The sequence below is a fragment of the Salminus brasiliensis genome, chromosome 1, assembly GCF_030463535.1.
Source record: "Salminus brasiliensis chromosome 1, fSalBra1.hap2, whole genome shotgun sequence".
Classification (NCBI taxonomy): Eukaryota; Metazoa; Chordata; class Actinopteri; order Characiformes; family Bryconidae; genus Salminus; species Salminus brasiliensis.
In genome coordinates, this window is record NC_132878.1 from 78,364,681 (window position 1) to 78,378,801 (window position 14,121).

A 14,121-nucleotide genomic window follows, 5' to 3' on the forward strand; every position below is an offset into this window, starting at 1 on the left:
TGGATAGAGTGTGCCAGGAAAGTTAACACTAAAGTTTGGTACTTTTTCACATCTTTCTGTTCAAGAATCAATTATGCAACCTTAAGGTATGAAAAGGTGTTTAAAAAATGGTTGCGGACACCTGCCCGTCTGAAAAAGGGTTTTAAGCCATTTCTAAAGCAACATGATAGTGGTAGTGTCATGAGTTGGAGACGCTTTGCTACCGCTGTGAGAACTATGAATTCTGCTCTGTATCAGAGACCTCTCCAAAAGAATGTCAGGTCATCTGTTCATGAGCTGAGCCTGTAGCGCAGTTGGGCTATGCAACAAGACAGTGGGCCTCATTCACCAGTATTTTCCTAAAAATACTTACATTTGTTTTTGAGATAATTGCTAAAGTCATACACATTTTGACATATAGTCTTTAGGAGATTTACTCATTTAATTTACTCCTACTTTACTCTTTCTGCATAAAACATGCTTTCAGAGAGAAAACACACTCTCAGGTAATATAAGCCAGTTACAAAATCTGCATGGTTTTATTGTATAGTATGTGGAACAAATGCAGATCGATGATGCACACCAAACACTGCAGCATCGCTGGTAAAATACTGCAATTTTATATACTGCGCAATGTTTACAAAGGTTCATAGTCACTGTATCATAAACCTTTTTGCTGTCTTCAGTCACACTTGAAATTTACAGACCAGAGAAATAATAAAGAAGATATTAGTAAACTGTTCAAAATGGAATATAAGACTATCAAAGGTTTAGCATCACTGATGCTAGAAATACTCATGGATAAATACATGAATACAGTTTAAAAGCACAAAACATATAATGTGTGCCATTCGTTTGATGATAAACACCATGGTTCTTCTTTGTGCTGTGATTTAGCCCTGAAAGCATTTCATCTGCTTATGTTACATTTACAGTAGCCACTTCTTCTTTTCATGCTGTGGTTGCTGAACTTTCAGATGCAAGAACCATCTTTTTCTCTTCATCGCTCTCCTGGTCTGGTATGGGCTCATACTCGCGCCGGTACAACATCCGAGTCACGAGTGTGATGATGAACATCTCCAAGATCAGAAGCTGCTGACTCATCACTACAAAAAGAGGGAGAGAGGAGAGGAGTTAAGACATTTCCAGTTGGTCTATGTTGTACATATTGGACTTTCTGATTATCTGACATCTGCAATCCAGCTTTATTTCAAGTCCTTTTTTTGTTTTTCAATGTAACATTCAGTTCAGCATGTCATTTTTGTGTTTTATTACAATTTGTGTGTAGTAACAGGGATCCCAGGACCTCATCCAGGACATTTTCCAAGACCTTCATACATGCCTACTTTAAGTTGTGAGGACATTTAATAGCAATAAATTTAGAAACTTCTTCCTGCAGCTGTTTAAGGAATGGATATGTGAAATTCCAAGTGGCCAGTGGGTGTAAGTACAATGTGTAAGTGTAAGACGAAGTACAATAAAGATCCTGTGATGCAACATAATGGTCACTCACGGTAACCCCGGGCCTGGGAGGAGTATGGTGGGGAGCAGGCGATGGTTCCTTTCATGGCCAGAATATTAATGATGGCAGACTGTAGCTGACTGAGTATCAGCACCAACTGGGAAGGGAGGGAGGGCAAATGAACACACTTTTAAATAAAATTGTTCAAACGACATCAAACTGTTATGCTATGCATGTTATGGGTACAATGTCCTGGATACTCACTTGATACATGGCATACTTAGGAATGATCTTCAGACTGCGCAACGTGTTGCGCACATGCATGAACATAATGGCAACAGGCCAGAGCGCAATGATTGTGAAGACCCCCACAGCGGGGTTTATCCAGATAGCCGCACCAGTAATGTTGAGCTAGAGAGCAGGGATAAGCATGTCATTGGCTACATTTACACACGTGGACAAAATTGTTGGTGCCCCTCGGTTAATGAAAAAAAACCCACAATGGTCACAGAAATAACTTGAATCTGACAAAAGTAATAATAAATAAAAATGCTATGAAAATAAATCAATGAAAGTCAGACATTGCTTTCCCGAAGGGGTACCAACAATTTTGTCCACATGTGTACATGCAGAGATTTTGTCAATTTGGGGTGAGTTTCCCAAAAGCTTTGTAATACTAAGTACTTAGTTAAGTAGTTCTAAAGATTATTATTAATTAATTAACAAGTACTTTACTAATAAGGCTTATTACCCACTAAGGTGTACTATTCAGTAACTACAGGGACTTCTATACAAACTGTTGGGGCTATTCTTTAATAATAAGTTGTTCAACTTGCTTGCAGATCAACAAATAACTCAACCTGTTTGTTATTCACTTCTTTAAGTACTTCCTTAGATGGATGTTGCCAGCAGTTCAGCACCCAAAAAACTGCCAATTCTAAAACAAAGGAATAATAATAATAATAATAATAATAATAATAATATATTTTATTAAACAAATATAAAGTTGTATGTCAATTTGTTTTGTTTGTTTTTAACTGGTATTTAAATTTGAGGCGTTAATATAGATTTAAGTTTTAATATAGATTTAAGTGTATTTTACAACAGCTGAGAATATCCCAATCCCAGAATTTCAGAATCAGTATATATAAGTATATTGTTTTGAAAATTTGTAATTTAAAACTTTTAAAATGTTAATTGGTTAAGTTTTGGTTTACGAAGCTCTTCGGGAAACAATCACAGAATTGTCACGTTCTTTTCTCGCATTCTTTGTTAGTTTGTTCGTTACTCTGCAAGACTGGTCGCTTTCATGAAACTCACCCCTGAATACATTAATTCCAGTGTATACTCTAAACAAAAAAATGCACTTTACATGCAGTCTAAACAGCATTAACACACACAGATGGTGTCTACTGTTCCTAAAACAATAAGAAGCAGATTCCTCTCAGGTGATTTAACATGTTTTCAGAGATATAGTTGCCTTACCATTTCTTACATACTGCAAATGTTCATATTCAAATGTTACGCAACAAAACTTAGCTTATATATATATATATATATATATATATATATATATATATATATGTATTGATGATATATTAATTAATGATCAAATTAGCAAACTGAAATGACACTTTTAGCTAGCAATACTGTTTGGACTAGCGTTACATATTTCTGTTCAATTGTTTTACATTCTACACATCGTTGTGCACCACTAATGTGTTATATAAAATATGCTCATTAATACTGTATTATTAAACTTCACATGATCTTTTCTGTGGTTAAAGGCTCTTAGGTAAGATAATTTGTAGTTTTCTTGATGCACAAACAAGCGAACATCAGCACAGTGGCAAAAACATCAGACAAAGTGAGGATCCCTGAGGCAAGACAGAAGACTATCAGAAAAACAGTCAGCTCTACTGATTATGACATAATTCCCTTGATGCTGAGTCTTTGAAGGAGCAAAGACCCCATTCTGCCATTCTGGGAGACTACTCTAATAAGCACTGAAAGAGGCCCCATGAGATGACCAGGCTTGAACACCTGGCCAAAAGAATAAATTCATACAGAGCTACACTAAATGTCTAAATATTTGTGGATGTAATGAATGCATTCAGCTACTAAGTTGCACCCATTTCTGATGCAAATGCACACACACATCTTATCTAGTCCCTGTAGAGAAGTACTGCCAATAGAATAGGACTCTCTGGAGCAGATAAACATGAACCTATTGGCTAAGCCTGTCATGATAATTATGTTATCGATTTATTATACAATATATAGACAAGTATTTAAAAATACTTGGTGAGCTCCAGTTTGTCCATTATATTTATTTAGCGAGAAGAGCCTATTAACATGAGTGAGCTGGTATGTCGACTTTTTTCATATTCCAAAACATTTCCTGAACATCTGAATATTCAATCTGCTTTTCAAAATTGTGTAATTGCATTATTATGCTATTATATTATTAGTATATCAGTTCCATAGAATGGTCTTGAAATGTCACTTATCACTTATTGCGATTATTTCTGGGACAATACATCGTCAAGTGGGGGCTAGAGGGGTATATAGAATCCTGGGATTGAGCTGTGGAGCAGTGGAACTGTGTTTTATGAAATGATGGTGCTTTATTTAATACTTCTGAGATGAGTTTGGGAGTTAGGGATCATCCAACATTCAAAACTCGCCAACACTCTTCTCGCTGAATGTAGTCAAATCCTCACAGCAATGCTCCTGGACAGTAGAGACAGTTACTCTAACAAAAGCAGGATACACTATTTTAATACATTTGATTTCAAAAGAAACAATAAAGCCCAATATTTCTGTCCATGTAGGGTATTTAAAGAAATTTTCAACAATTAAAAACTAACAAGCTTGTGTTAGCCTAGTAAGGAATGTACTGCTGTATTAAACCTGCCTAGTTTTGAATGGCTGCCAACCAAGTCTGCAACTGGAAAATTGAAAACTATGTTATGTAATGCACTCAAAACTCCAACCTAAAGTTATTATGCTAACTATGATTTTTCAAAGTGTTCTATATAACGCATTCAATCTCGCAACAGTTGCAAGCATGTCTGCTTATTGTGATGCAAATATACATAGCTTGTGACTGTGAAAACATTTAACACATTACTAAAAGACTGGCGCTCTTCATTAGTCTTAATATGATCATGTATTAATATTAACACTATGATTATTAGGCTATTAGGCTGCGTAAACCCCTTTTATGTGCACAGGTAAATTGGTTAAAGAGAATTAGTCCGGTCTGCTTATTCTATCCAAACTCCCAAACAAGTTTGCCACGTTGCCTCAAAACAGCTCTTTGCTTACATCAGCGACATCATAGTTGTCATTGGTCCACAGGATGATGGACAGGATGGTAAAGATCACTTTCAAGAGAGCAAACTGGAAGGCTCCCAGCTTCAATATGAACAGAGACTGCCTACGAAAAAGCACACACACAAAAGAAATGCAATTATCAAGCAGGAAAATGGAGCCTTAATATGAGCTGTTTCCAAAGAAAGTAAGGTAGGTAGACAAACCGTGGCGGTACCCAAATACACACACACACACATACTAGTGATTAGGGCAGCAAGAGCACACACCCAGAGCAGTGGGCAGCCACCTCACCTCAGTTGAAGCGCTTCTCTTTAAATGAGCATCTAGAAATAGACTATCATGCTCAAACTACTCAAACACAACATACACTTACAGCATGACCTCATTCAGTGTGTGAGCGCCGTTTCAGCCTAGATTTGCACCAAGATCACATCAGATCCACATCAGATCTTTGTCCCTCCGATACCAAATCCAGCATTTACTGCTGCTATCTGATTCCCACTGCTACAATCTGCAATGCCACCACTACCTCCATCATCATTTCTATGCCTGTAACACAACTTTTGCAAAACCTAGGAAACTGGCCAACACAGAACTGCAGCACCACCTGCTGGACAAAACTCACTTGGACACTTTAACCCTTAGATTCCCAGCTAGATTAAACTTTAAGGCTTATTATTCCGCTATTACAGTGACAACAATGCAAACCAGCAGACTTGTTATTAAGGTATAGAGGTGTGCAATAAACATTTGGACCCACAGGTCAGTTCTGGGATTGTTACTGTGTTATGGAACATTTGCAGTGTTTATATGGATCACATCAACTGAAGCAAACAATTTAGTGTATTTGTTCAGCGCTTTTAACAATAGTGTCTGATTAAGAAGCTCTCCAGGGAAGCAGACCCTAATTAGGAAACCAGCAAACAGAAAACAGTGGCAGGAAATTCCCTACAAACGTTTAAAGGAAACTCCTTAAATTCTCCTTAAGATGAACACCAGATAGTGGAATCACAATAACGAATGTGATGTTTAGGCTATGAGAGAGGATAATTCTCTCATACAGAAACCTCCCTCAAACAGAGTTAAGTTTTCGAAGGAGCAACGACCCCATGCTACTGTTTTGGTTGACCTCTCTAACAAGCACTGAAAAAGGCCCCACGATTTCCAGAGCTGAACGGCCGGGAGATCGTTCACCCAGGCCAACGCTAGATCTGGGTAGTAGTTGAAGATTTACAAATGTGAATTCAAACAAAGCTATTTGACAGGAAAATCCAGGACCATTTAAAAATCTGCCACATCTACAGCTTACTCCCAATTACCACGAACAGTAACTTCAACATGTCCCACTGTACTTTGTTTTATTAGAAATCAATGGGCACATGCTAAAGCCACTGCCCATAGTAATATCCCACATTCTACACCTGAGGCCAGAATAGATGACTTAGTTTAGGTCTTGCCAAATGACCCCGAAAACAGCTTACTTTAAAATTCTGCTGAAATCTGCTAGAGTAGAGCCAATTTATTTATTTCTGTCTGAGCAAACATGTCCATATTACATAAGCCCTCAGGGTGAATCCTGAAATGCTGGATGGAATCATCAGGACATGTGGTTAGATTGCATTCTGAGAATTCATTGATGTAGTATATCTAACTAGAACATTGCAATCGAGAGAGAAGGTTTTTGTCCCCTACTGGTACTAATATTCCACCCAGAGTGTTGGTTACCTATTGACTTGCACATTTGGCAGGCATGGGCAGCAGCAGCAGCAGGGTCCAGTGCTGATCCTGAAGGTCTTCTTTGCTGATCGTTTGAGAAACGCTTCATCTCCACCACACTCCTCAATCATCAGGATGAGGAATTTAAACACCACAATGGCAAAGTACCTGCAGAGAGGATCAACAAAAAGCTGTTTTTCCTAGACCTGCACAGACACATACAACAGAAGGAAAGCCAGGGCTATTTAGTCGCTGTTCATGGGCAAAGTAGTGCTGGTTCGCCTGCTTTTTCAATCATGTCAAGTAGATTTTTTTTGTGTGTAAATTCAAACTATTTTACTAAAATAAATGCCTGTAAGCATTTCAATACAATTCATTACAAATTGCAAAAATGGGCAAAAATGTGGAGCATATAAGGCTGCTACATATCATTATATAATATGTAATTAATTATAATAATAATAATAATAATAATAATAACAATAATAATAAACTATGCATAGCCTTTCAAACTTTCCACAATGCTTTACTGAAAAAAAAAAATCAAATATTATATAATATGATATAATAACTAATATTATATATGTGTCTATTATATATATATATATATATATATATATATATATATATATATATATATATATATATATATATATATATATATATATGTATCTTTTAGGGCTGTCAAAGCTAATGTGTCAGTATTGCGATGAAGTATTAAAGTTCATAATTTAATACTGCATTTTTATACGTGAACCATACAAGCCATCCTTGGTAGTTTGGTGGACTGCACTGGACATGAGAGCAACAGTGACTGTGCACTGTCCAGTGCAGTCAACCAAAGTCAAACTCAAAAATTTAATTTGATGAATGCTGTAAAGGTTATGGCACATTTTATATGTATTTTTTCCCGTATGTAAAATGCAGCAAATAAATGTTACAAACTGCTCAACAATGCACACAGAAATGTCAACAACTTATAATATACAAGCATACCGATCAGCCATAACATTAGGTGAAATTATCTTTATCTACTGTGGTATCTGTCCAGGGGTGGATATATTAGCCAGCAGGTGAACAGTCAGTTCTTGAAGGTGATGTGTTAAAAGCTGGATATATGGGTAAGTGTAAGAATCTGAGTCACTCTGAGAAGAACCAAACTAGACGACTAGCTAGAGGACTGAGTCAGAGCATCTCCAGAACATCAGGCAGGTCTTTTGGGGGTTTTCTAATATGCAGTAGATAGTACCTACCAAACAAGCTCCAAGACAGGACAAACAGTGAACCAGCAACAGGGTCAAGGGCACATAAGGCTCACTGATGCAATCCATTAAGGCCCCACCTCACAACCTCCAGGACTTAAAGGATTTCCTGCTAATGTCTTGGCGCCTTCAGATGTGACAGGACAAGGCGGACCTACTGGATATTAGGCCGGTTGTGTTAATGTTATGGCTGATCTGTGTATATCGCTGCTTTTATCTCTTATTCTTATTCTTTATATTTTTTATAGGAATGCTTTAAAATAACCTGGAGTAGAATCTATTTACACTGAATGCCATTAAACATTAAGTTTTTTTCCTTCTCCAGTAAGGCTGACATCACAAAATTTTAATCGAGTAATCAAGTGTCCGGACTATTGATTGGTCTGTCGAAGCTTTTTTAAGTGCCTTTGACTTACGTTGCTGAGGTCATGTCTGTGAACATAGTGGCCCTGGGTATCCACATGCCCAAACAGGACATTGTACCAATTACCTGGAAAAGACAAACAGAATCTTGCTCAATATCTAGTCAGACCACAAGTCACTGCTGACCAATGCTGATGTTTGAGGAAGTGACTCAATCTCTCCCATCACAGAAATGCCTAATTTCACATCAAATAATGTCTCACCGGTGCTGCTCCATTAACCCAGATGATGATGCTCTTCTTGTTGGAGGCTACTTTTCTGTAGATGTAGATACATTCCTCAATGTAAATGAGCATGGAAACTGCAGCCATGAAGGTCAGGACGGAGTACAGGACGATCCCAAATATGTCCAGCTCTAAAATGCAGAAGCACAGCAATAGCAAACCCTTTGGAAGCTTTGCATTGACTAAAGTCAAACGTGCTCATCACTTCTCTCCGTTTAGCTAAATGACAGCAGTACAGGCTAAAGTGGTGAGCCTGAACACAAAATATTATCATTATTTGAGCAAAAACAAAAACAAAAACAAAAACGACCTTTCCTTTAGCATAAAAGAATACCATGTTAAAAATCATGAAGAGAGGTAAGAGAAATAAAACATAATAAACGTGATAAACCCCATAGTGCTACAACATTTATATTATTTAAGACTGAGAGTTTGTACTGCTAGTCTGAGTTCAAGAAATGTGACAATAAAGAAAAATATACCATCTAAGTAATGAAAGTAACTAAAAGTAAAGCATTAAATTAAAACATAAAAAAAATAAAGAAAAGATATAGAGAAAAAATAAAGAAAAGATATAGAGAGGTGTGTATATATATACACACATTTCTTTATTTTATTTTAGACAGTGTTTTTTTTTTTAGGGGGGTGTATTTATTTATTTATTTATTTATTTTATTTACATTATTTATTTACGTGTGCACTTTTCAGCCTGTGTGTCTGAAAATCACAGCTTGAGCATTGGTCTGTCCAATCTAAACCTAACTTTGGATTACGACTGTGAGTGCAGGAGCATGGCTACAGATGGCAACAGTTTGTCTTGTTTTTTTACCCTAAGAATCCCGTACCAGATTTGAAGCATGGCAGTTTGGGGATGCTTTGCTGCTTTAGGACCAGTATGCTATGATACTATTGAGGGAACAATGAATTCAGCTCAGTATCAGAGAATTCCTCAGATCATCTGTTCATGAGCTGAAGCTTTAGTCACAGTTGTTCCAAAAGGCCTAGTCATAGTCCTAAACACCCTATTTAAATTTGTGGCAGGGCCTGAAACGCACTGTTACTGTTTGAAATCCTACAACTGAAGCTGAACCAGTTTTGCCAATTTTCGCCATGGGTTTGTGGTATTAATTACAACCACAGAAAGCTGTTTGTTGCAATTATTCTATATCATGTGACATGTACAGCTACTGTTTTGGTTTAACATAATTAAGATAACATCATTTGTGTAATTAAGATAACATCATTCGTGGATGACAGAGGGTGTCTATGACAATTCTGAAATAAAACTGTGCTCAAACAGAAGTTACTGAACTCAAAAAAGCATGTTTCAGACGCATACTGCCAGAGTTATCCTACCGGAAACCCCTCATTTATATAGTTTCTATGAAGAAAATGCATAACACAACATCTGGGAACTTCTGGCATAGAAATACCAAATTTGAGCAATGCATGATTTATGAACTGGTTATTTCAACCCAAACAATTCAAAAGAGTATACATTTCATTACTCAACGGTTACTGAAACCACTGCAATAAATCATTGAGTTGCCTTAAGAAATCATCTGGGTCCCATTGTGGCTCCAATCAAAACCAGTAAGAGCTGCACCACAGCCAACCTAGGACCACCTCTGAACTTAATCACAGGAAATGTAGTAAACACTTAAAGGCCCTTCCTAACCCAAGTTTATCCCTTACTGACATGCTTGGCTTTCGTGTCATGAAAAAGCTTTTTTTTATAGAGTTGACTGTTATCTCCAATCTGTCCACAAATTTAGTAGAGGTAGGCTCACAGGAAGATCCCCCATGCCTGCCATAGTACAGATTGGAGCATTATTTTTTTAAGATAAGATATCAGAGAAGCCATATACCAGACAAAATAAGCTTTGATTATGATCATACATGTCGGGACAATAATATTTCCAGAGTAAACAATTCCTGTAATTCTGTAATATAGGATTTTATTTTGGAGCATTTGTATTGGTCCACTTGCCAGAAAATATTGACACAATCAAAAGAACAAGTACCAGGTTTACAAAATGGCAAAAATAGAAATGCAAGGTTTTTGTGTGACAGCGACATGAAAAATTTATATATATAAATATATAAATAATATTACTGATTAATATTTAAGCTAAGACTGGAACTGCATTATCAACTGTCTGGGTGCTTTTGGTGCATCTGAGGTAAGTGATTATTTCTTTTCAGCCCTGATTAAGGAAGATTAGGTTCTACCATTTGCGTTATTTAGGTTCTCCCATTGGTCTTCTATCAGTATCTTACCGTCAGAAAGGTCGACAGTAATCTTTCTGTAATGTTAAACAGTAGGAACTACCACTCATCTTACTTGTGTTTTATACTCACCTCTTACCACAACATTCTTAGATGCAGCTGCCTATCAGCAGTTCACTCCAGGTGCTCTTGACCTAAACACTGCCTTACTGACCTTTACCATAAAACCATATTTCTATATAGACTGACTCCAACACACGAAACAATTCACAGAAACAGGCTTCTGTTTACATATTTACTGACTGAAATATGACCAGTTTAAAACTGTACTTTTTAAAACGTCTCCCCTGAACCCCCTTTCCAGCAGAGCCGCCACTCTATGCCACTCCGCCACTATGTCTGCCCATGAAGACATGAAGTCCATGTGTTGCGCACAGGGCAGTGAATCTTTCACCTCTGGTGAAATTTTTCTTTCATTTTATCTCTAACATTCACTGATGCTTATCCTTTCCTTTGGGATATACAGTCTACTTCGGAAAAGTTTTAACACAAACTTGTAAAGCCTGGCTGCTGAAGTGCTCACTGTTCTTAAAGCAAAATGCAGGCACGCCACCAAATACTAAGAAATTCTTAAATTGGTGTTGAAATATCAAAGATTCTGATCTCCGCTCACCGTTACACAAGTCATACACTCTGTAATGATGACTCTGCATTAAATTATAAAAGAATACATCTTGTCAGAAACAACTGTCTAGTGGTCTCAGACTCGCAAAGCCTGCAGACATCAAAGCCAACTAATGTATTCAAATGCAATCCAAAGGGGACCATGCTGGTGCTCACCAACACAAATGTTACATCAGGCTTAACACAGATGCAGTCCCACAGAAATCAGAGCTCCATAGATCATCAAGCAGAAACAAATGACAAAAATGTACTGTTTGTCCGGAGTGTTTTCTTTTTTCTTCTTTGTGTGGAAAGTGTAATAAAAGGAGGCTTTGACTCAGTTTCCTGCCCCAGTGCTGAGAATGGGGTGTGAGCAGAGCAGTGTCTCTAATGTCCATCCTACGTCTCTCTGGTGAATTAACTCATTCATGTAACAACTTATACTGTATCATTAGGAAACATGCCACATATTTTGGATTGCTCTGAAGTGATGGTATGTTGCATAGTTATGCATGCACACACACACACACACACACACACACACACACACACACACACATATCACACACATATATATATATGGTGAAGAAGGTCAACATTCTCTCATGGCATTAACTTGACTGGGGTGTAAGTTAGGTATAACAAGTAGGGTGGACCAGCATCAGTAGACCTTCATACAACAAGTTATATGTATTAAACTTTACACAAGCACCATACCATAATCTCATAATGTCTCATGTTTTATGTCAATAGTTACACAGAAAAACAAGGAATGTTACTATCAGGAATTATATCACATTTTCTGATTCATATTTAATCAATGCAGTTTAATTAGTATTAAACTGTATTAAACCATATTAAATAGTCAGCATGTCACTATGAATATTTAATAATATTACTAAATACTTCAATAACAAAGAATAACATAAAGCACATGAAATCAAAAAGTTACAGGGTTGTGTCCCTTTCTCCCTTAAGACTGCACCAGTGCACTCGTCCCTGTTACCTATTTAAGCCATTGTGAGCAAGTAAATTATGGAAAAAATAGATATGGTGTCTGAAGTGGACTAACACGTTGTTGAATGGTTAATTACATCATTTAAAAATATTTGTAATCATTTCAGAGACTAAATGGCATCATTTTATTTTTCTTTTCAGATTTTTCAGTTGGACCATGTGAGTAAAAGTGCACAAATGATATCACATAAATATTACATCCAAGTTTAGGGTTAAGAGCCTTAAAACTAAGACTGACTATGATAAACTTTAATAGTCTAAATCGATCGTCGATGATAAACTATCAGGAGTCAGGCGGCACTCACGTAGAATGATGTCGATAGCCAGGGGAGGCTGCCGCCTGCAGCTCGGGTCCATGCTACTGTTGGTTCCTTCCATCTTCAGTGGTCCGTAAACTTCGCCCAAAGTCAAAAACCCACCGTCCAAGCCTCCTTCCCCCAGTACAAAGCGTCTGGAAATAGAAGCATGCAGTCGCAGGCTTCAAGTTCACCCCCCAAAACGCCGAGATAGATGTTTCACTGCTCTCCACCCCAAATGGCACCGCCCCATCCCAATACACAGATGGTCCTCCCTTCCAAATCCCAGCACAGGCTCTAATCAGAACCGTACCTACAACGACATTTGAAACCCACACAAAGTTGACGATGAAACGATGAATTCACTTGCTGCTCGCTGGTCGTAAAGTCTCTATCGGCTCCAGCAAGCCGCTGCGGGGCGCTGTGGAGCACCAACCAAAGGATTGCCCTCCACGAGCCTGAGGGCCTCTTCAGCCTCATCACATGGCCATCCGCCTCCAGGGAACCCCAACAAAAGCGGCTAAGCGGTCATGTGGGCACAGCTAGGGCCTTTTTTTCCACTCACAGTTTGTTCCTTTTGCACCCATCACACTTCCAGGTTCACATCCAGGCCTCTAAATTCAAGTAGATTGCAATGATTTGCCTGTGGGTTGAAGTTTGTGCTTGGGGCAGTAGGCACCAACTCACCCAGCAAAGCACTTTACCTGTCTCAGTTTCCAGGAGCACCCCTTTAATGAACCTGTAAGAAAGATGTGGTGCAGATAGTGCTGTGAATGTCATGTTGACTAGAGCTAGACAATGGAAAAAAAATGCCACTATTTAATACTGTTTGGTACTTATCACAGTTTAATACTTTATCAGAAAATTCCTGATAGTAACATTCCTTGTTTTTCTGTTTAACTATTGACACAAAACATGAGACCTTATGAGATTATGGTATGGTGCTTATTTAAACTTTAATACATATAATATGTTGTCTAATAATTATAATAATAATAATTTGACGGTCTACATCTACTGATGAGCAGGATAGGGACGTCAGATAGGCCTTTATACCAGCCCATATAAAATGGCTTTACTGCGTTTTCCACCACCACACAAAGCAACACCCTGAATCCCGTCCCCCTCTGCTGAGGCAGCCAATGAGAGCAGTGGTCAATTTGACACCTCCATAATGGTAAAGGTAAAGGTGCACGTATTTGTCACTGTACAGTGTCCTCTGCATTTAACCCATCTGTGGTAGTGAACACACACACACACACACACACACACACACACACACACACACACACACACACACACACACACTAGTGAACTAGGGGCAGGGAGTACACACACCCAGAGCGGTGGGCAGCCAACTCCAGCACCTGGGGAGCAGAGAAGGTAAAGGGCCTTGCTCAAGGGCCCAACAGTGGCAGCTTGCCAAGCCCAGGAATCGAACCCACAACCCTGTTATCAATAGCCTGGCACTCTAACCGCTAATGAGCTATTAATGAGTGAATGACAGGCTC

At 38.1% G+C, this 14,121-nt stretch overlaps 1 protein-coding gene across 1 annotated transcript; it reads right to left on the bottom strand.

The window, feature by feature from the left end:
* Positions 1–499: 499 nt before the first annotated feature.
* On the bottom strand, positions 500–13,053 carry slc51a (solute carrier family 51 member A). The gene is made up of 8 exons (XM_072690052.1): positions 12,620–13,053; positions 8,385–8,536; positions 8,175–8,248; positions 6,506–6,664; positions 4,772–4,883; positions 1,706–1,852; positions 1,493–1,598; positions 500–1,085 (listed from the first exon to the last, which is right to left on the bottom strand). Exons 1-8 carry the CDS (start codon positions 12,690–12,692, stop codon positions 931–933), a joined length of 978 nt encoding a protein of 325 aa, XP_072546153.1. The 5' UTR covers positions 12,693–13,053; the 3' UTR covers positions 500–930.
* Positions 13,054–14,121: the final 1,068 nt, after the last annotated feature.

Excerpts from the sequence above, each read along its gene's own strand:
- slc51a (XM_072690052.1), bottom strand. The coding sequence starts at position 12,692 with ATGGAAGGAACCAACAGTAGCATGGACCCGAGCTGCAGGCGGCAGCCT. Across the intron at positions 8,249-8,384 it reads GGGTTAATGGAGCAGCACCG|GTAATTGGTACAATGTCCTG; the intron begins GTGAGACATTAT and ends TGTCTTTTCCAG. Across the intron at positions 6,665-8,174 it reads ACAGACATGACCTCAGCAAC|GTACTTTGCCATTGTGGTGT; the intron begins GTAAGTCAAAGG and ends TCCTCTCTGCAG.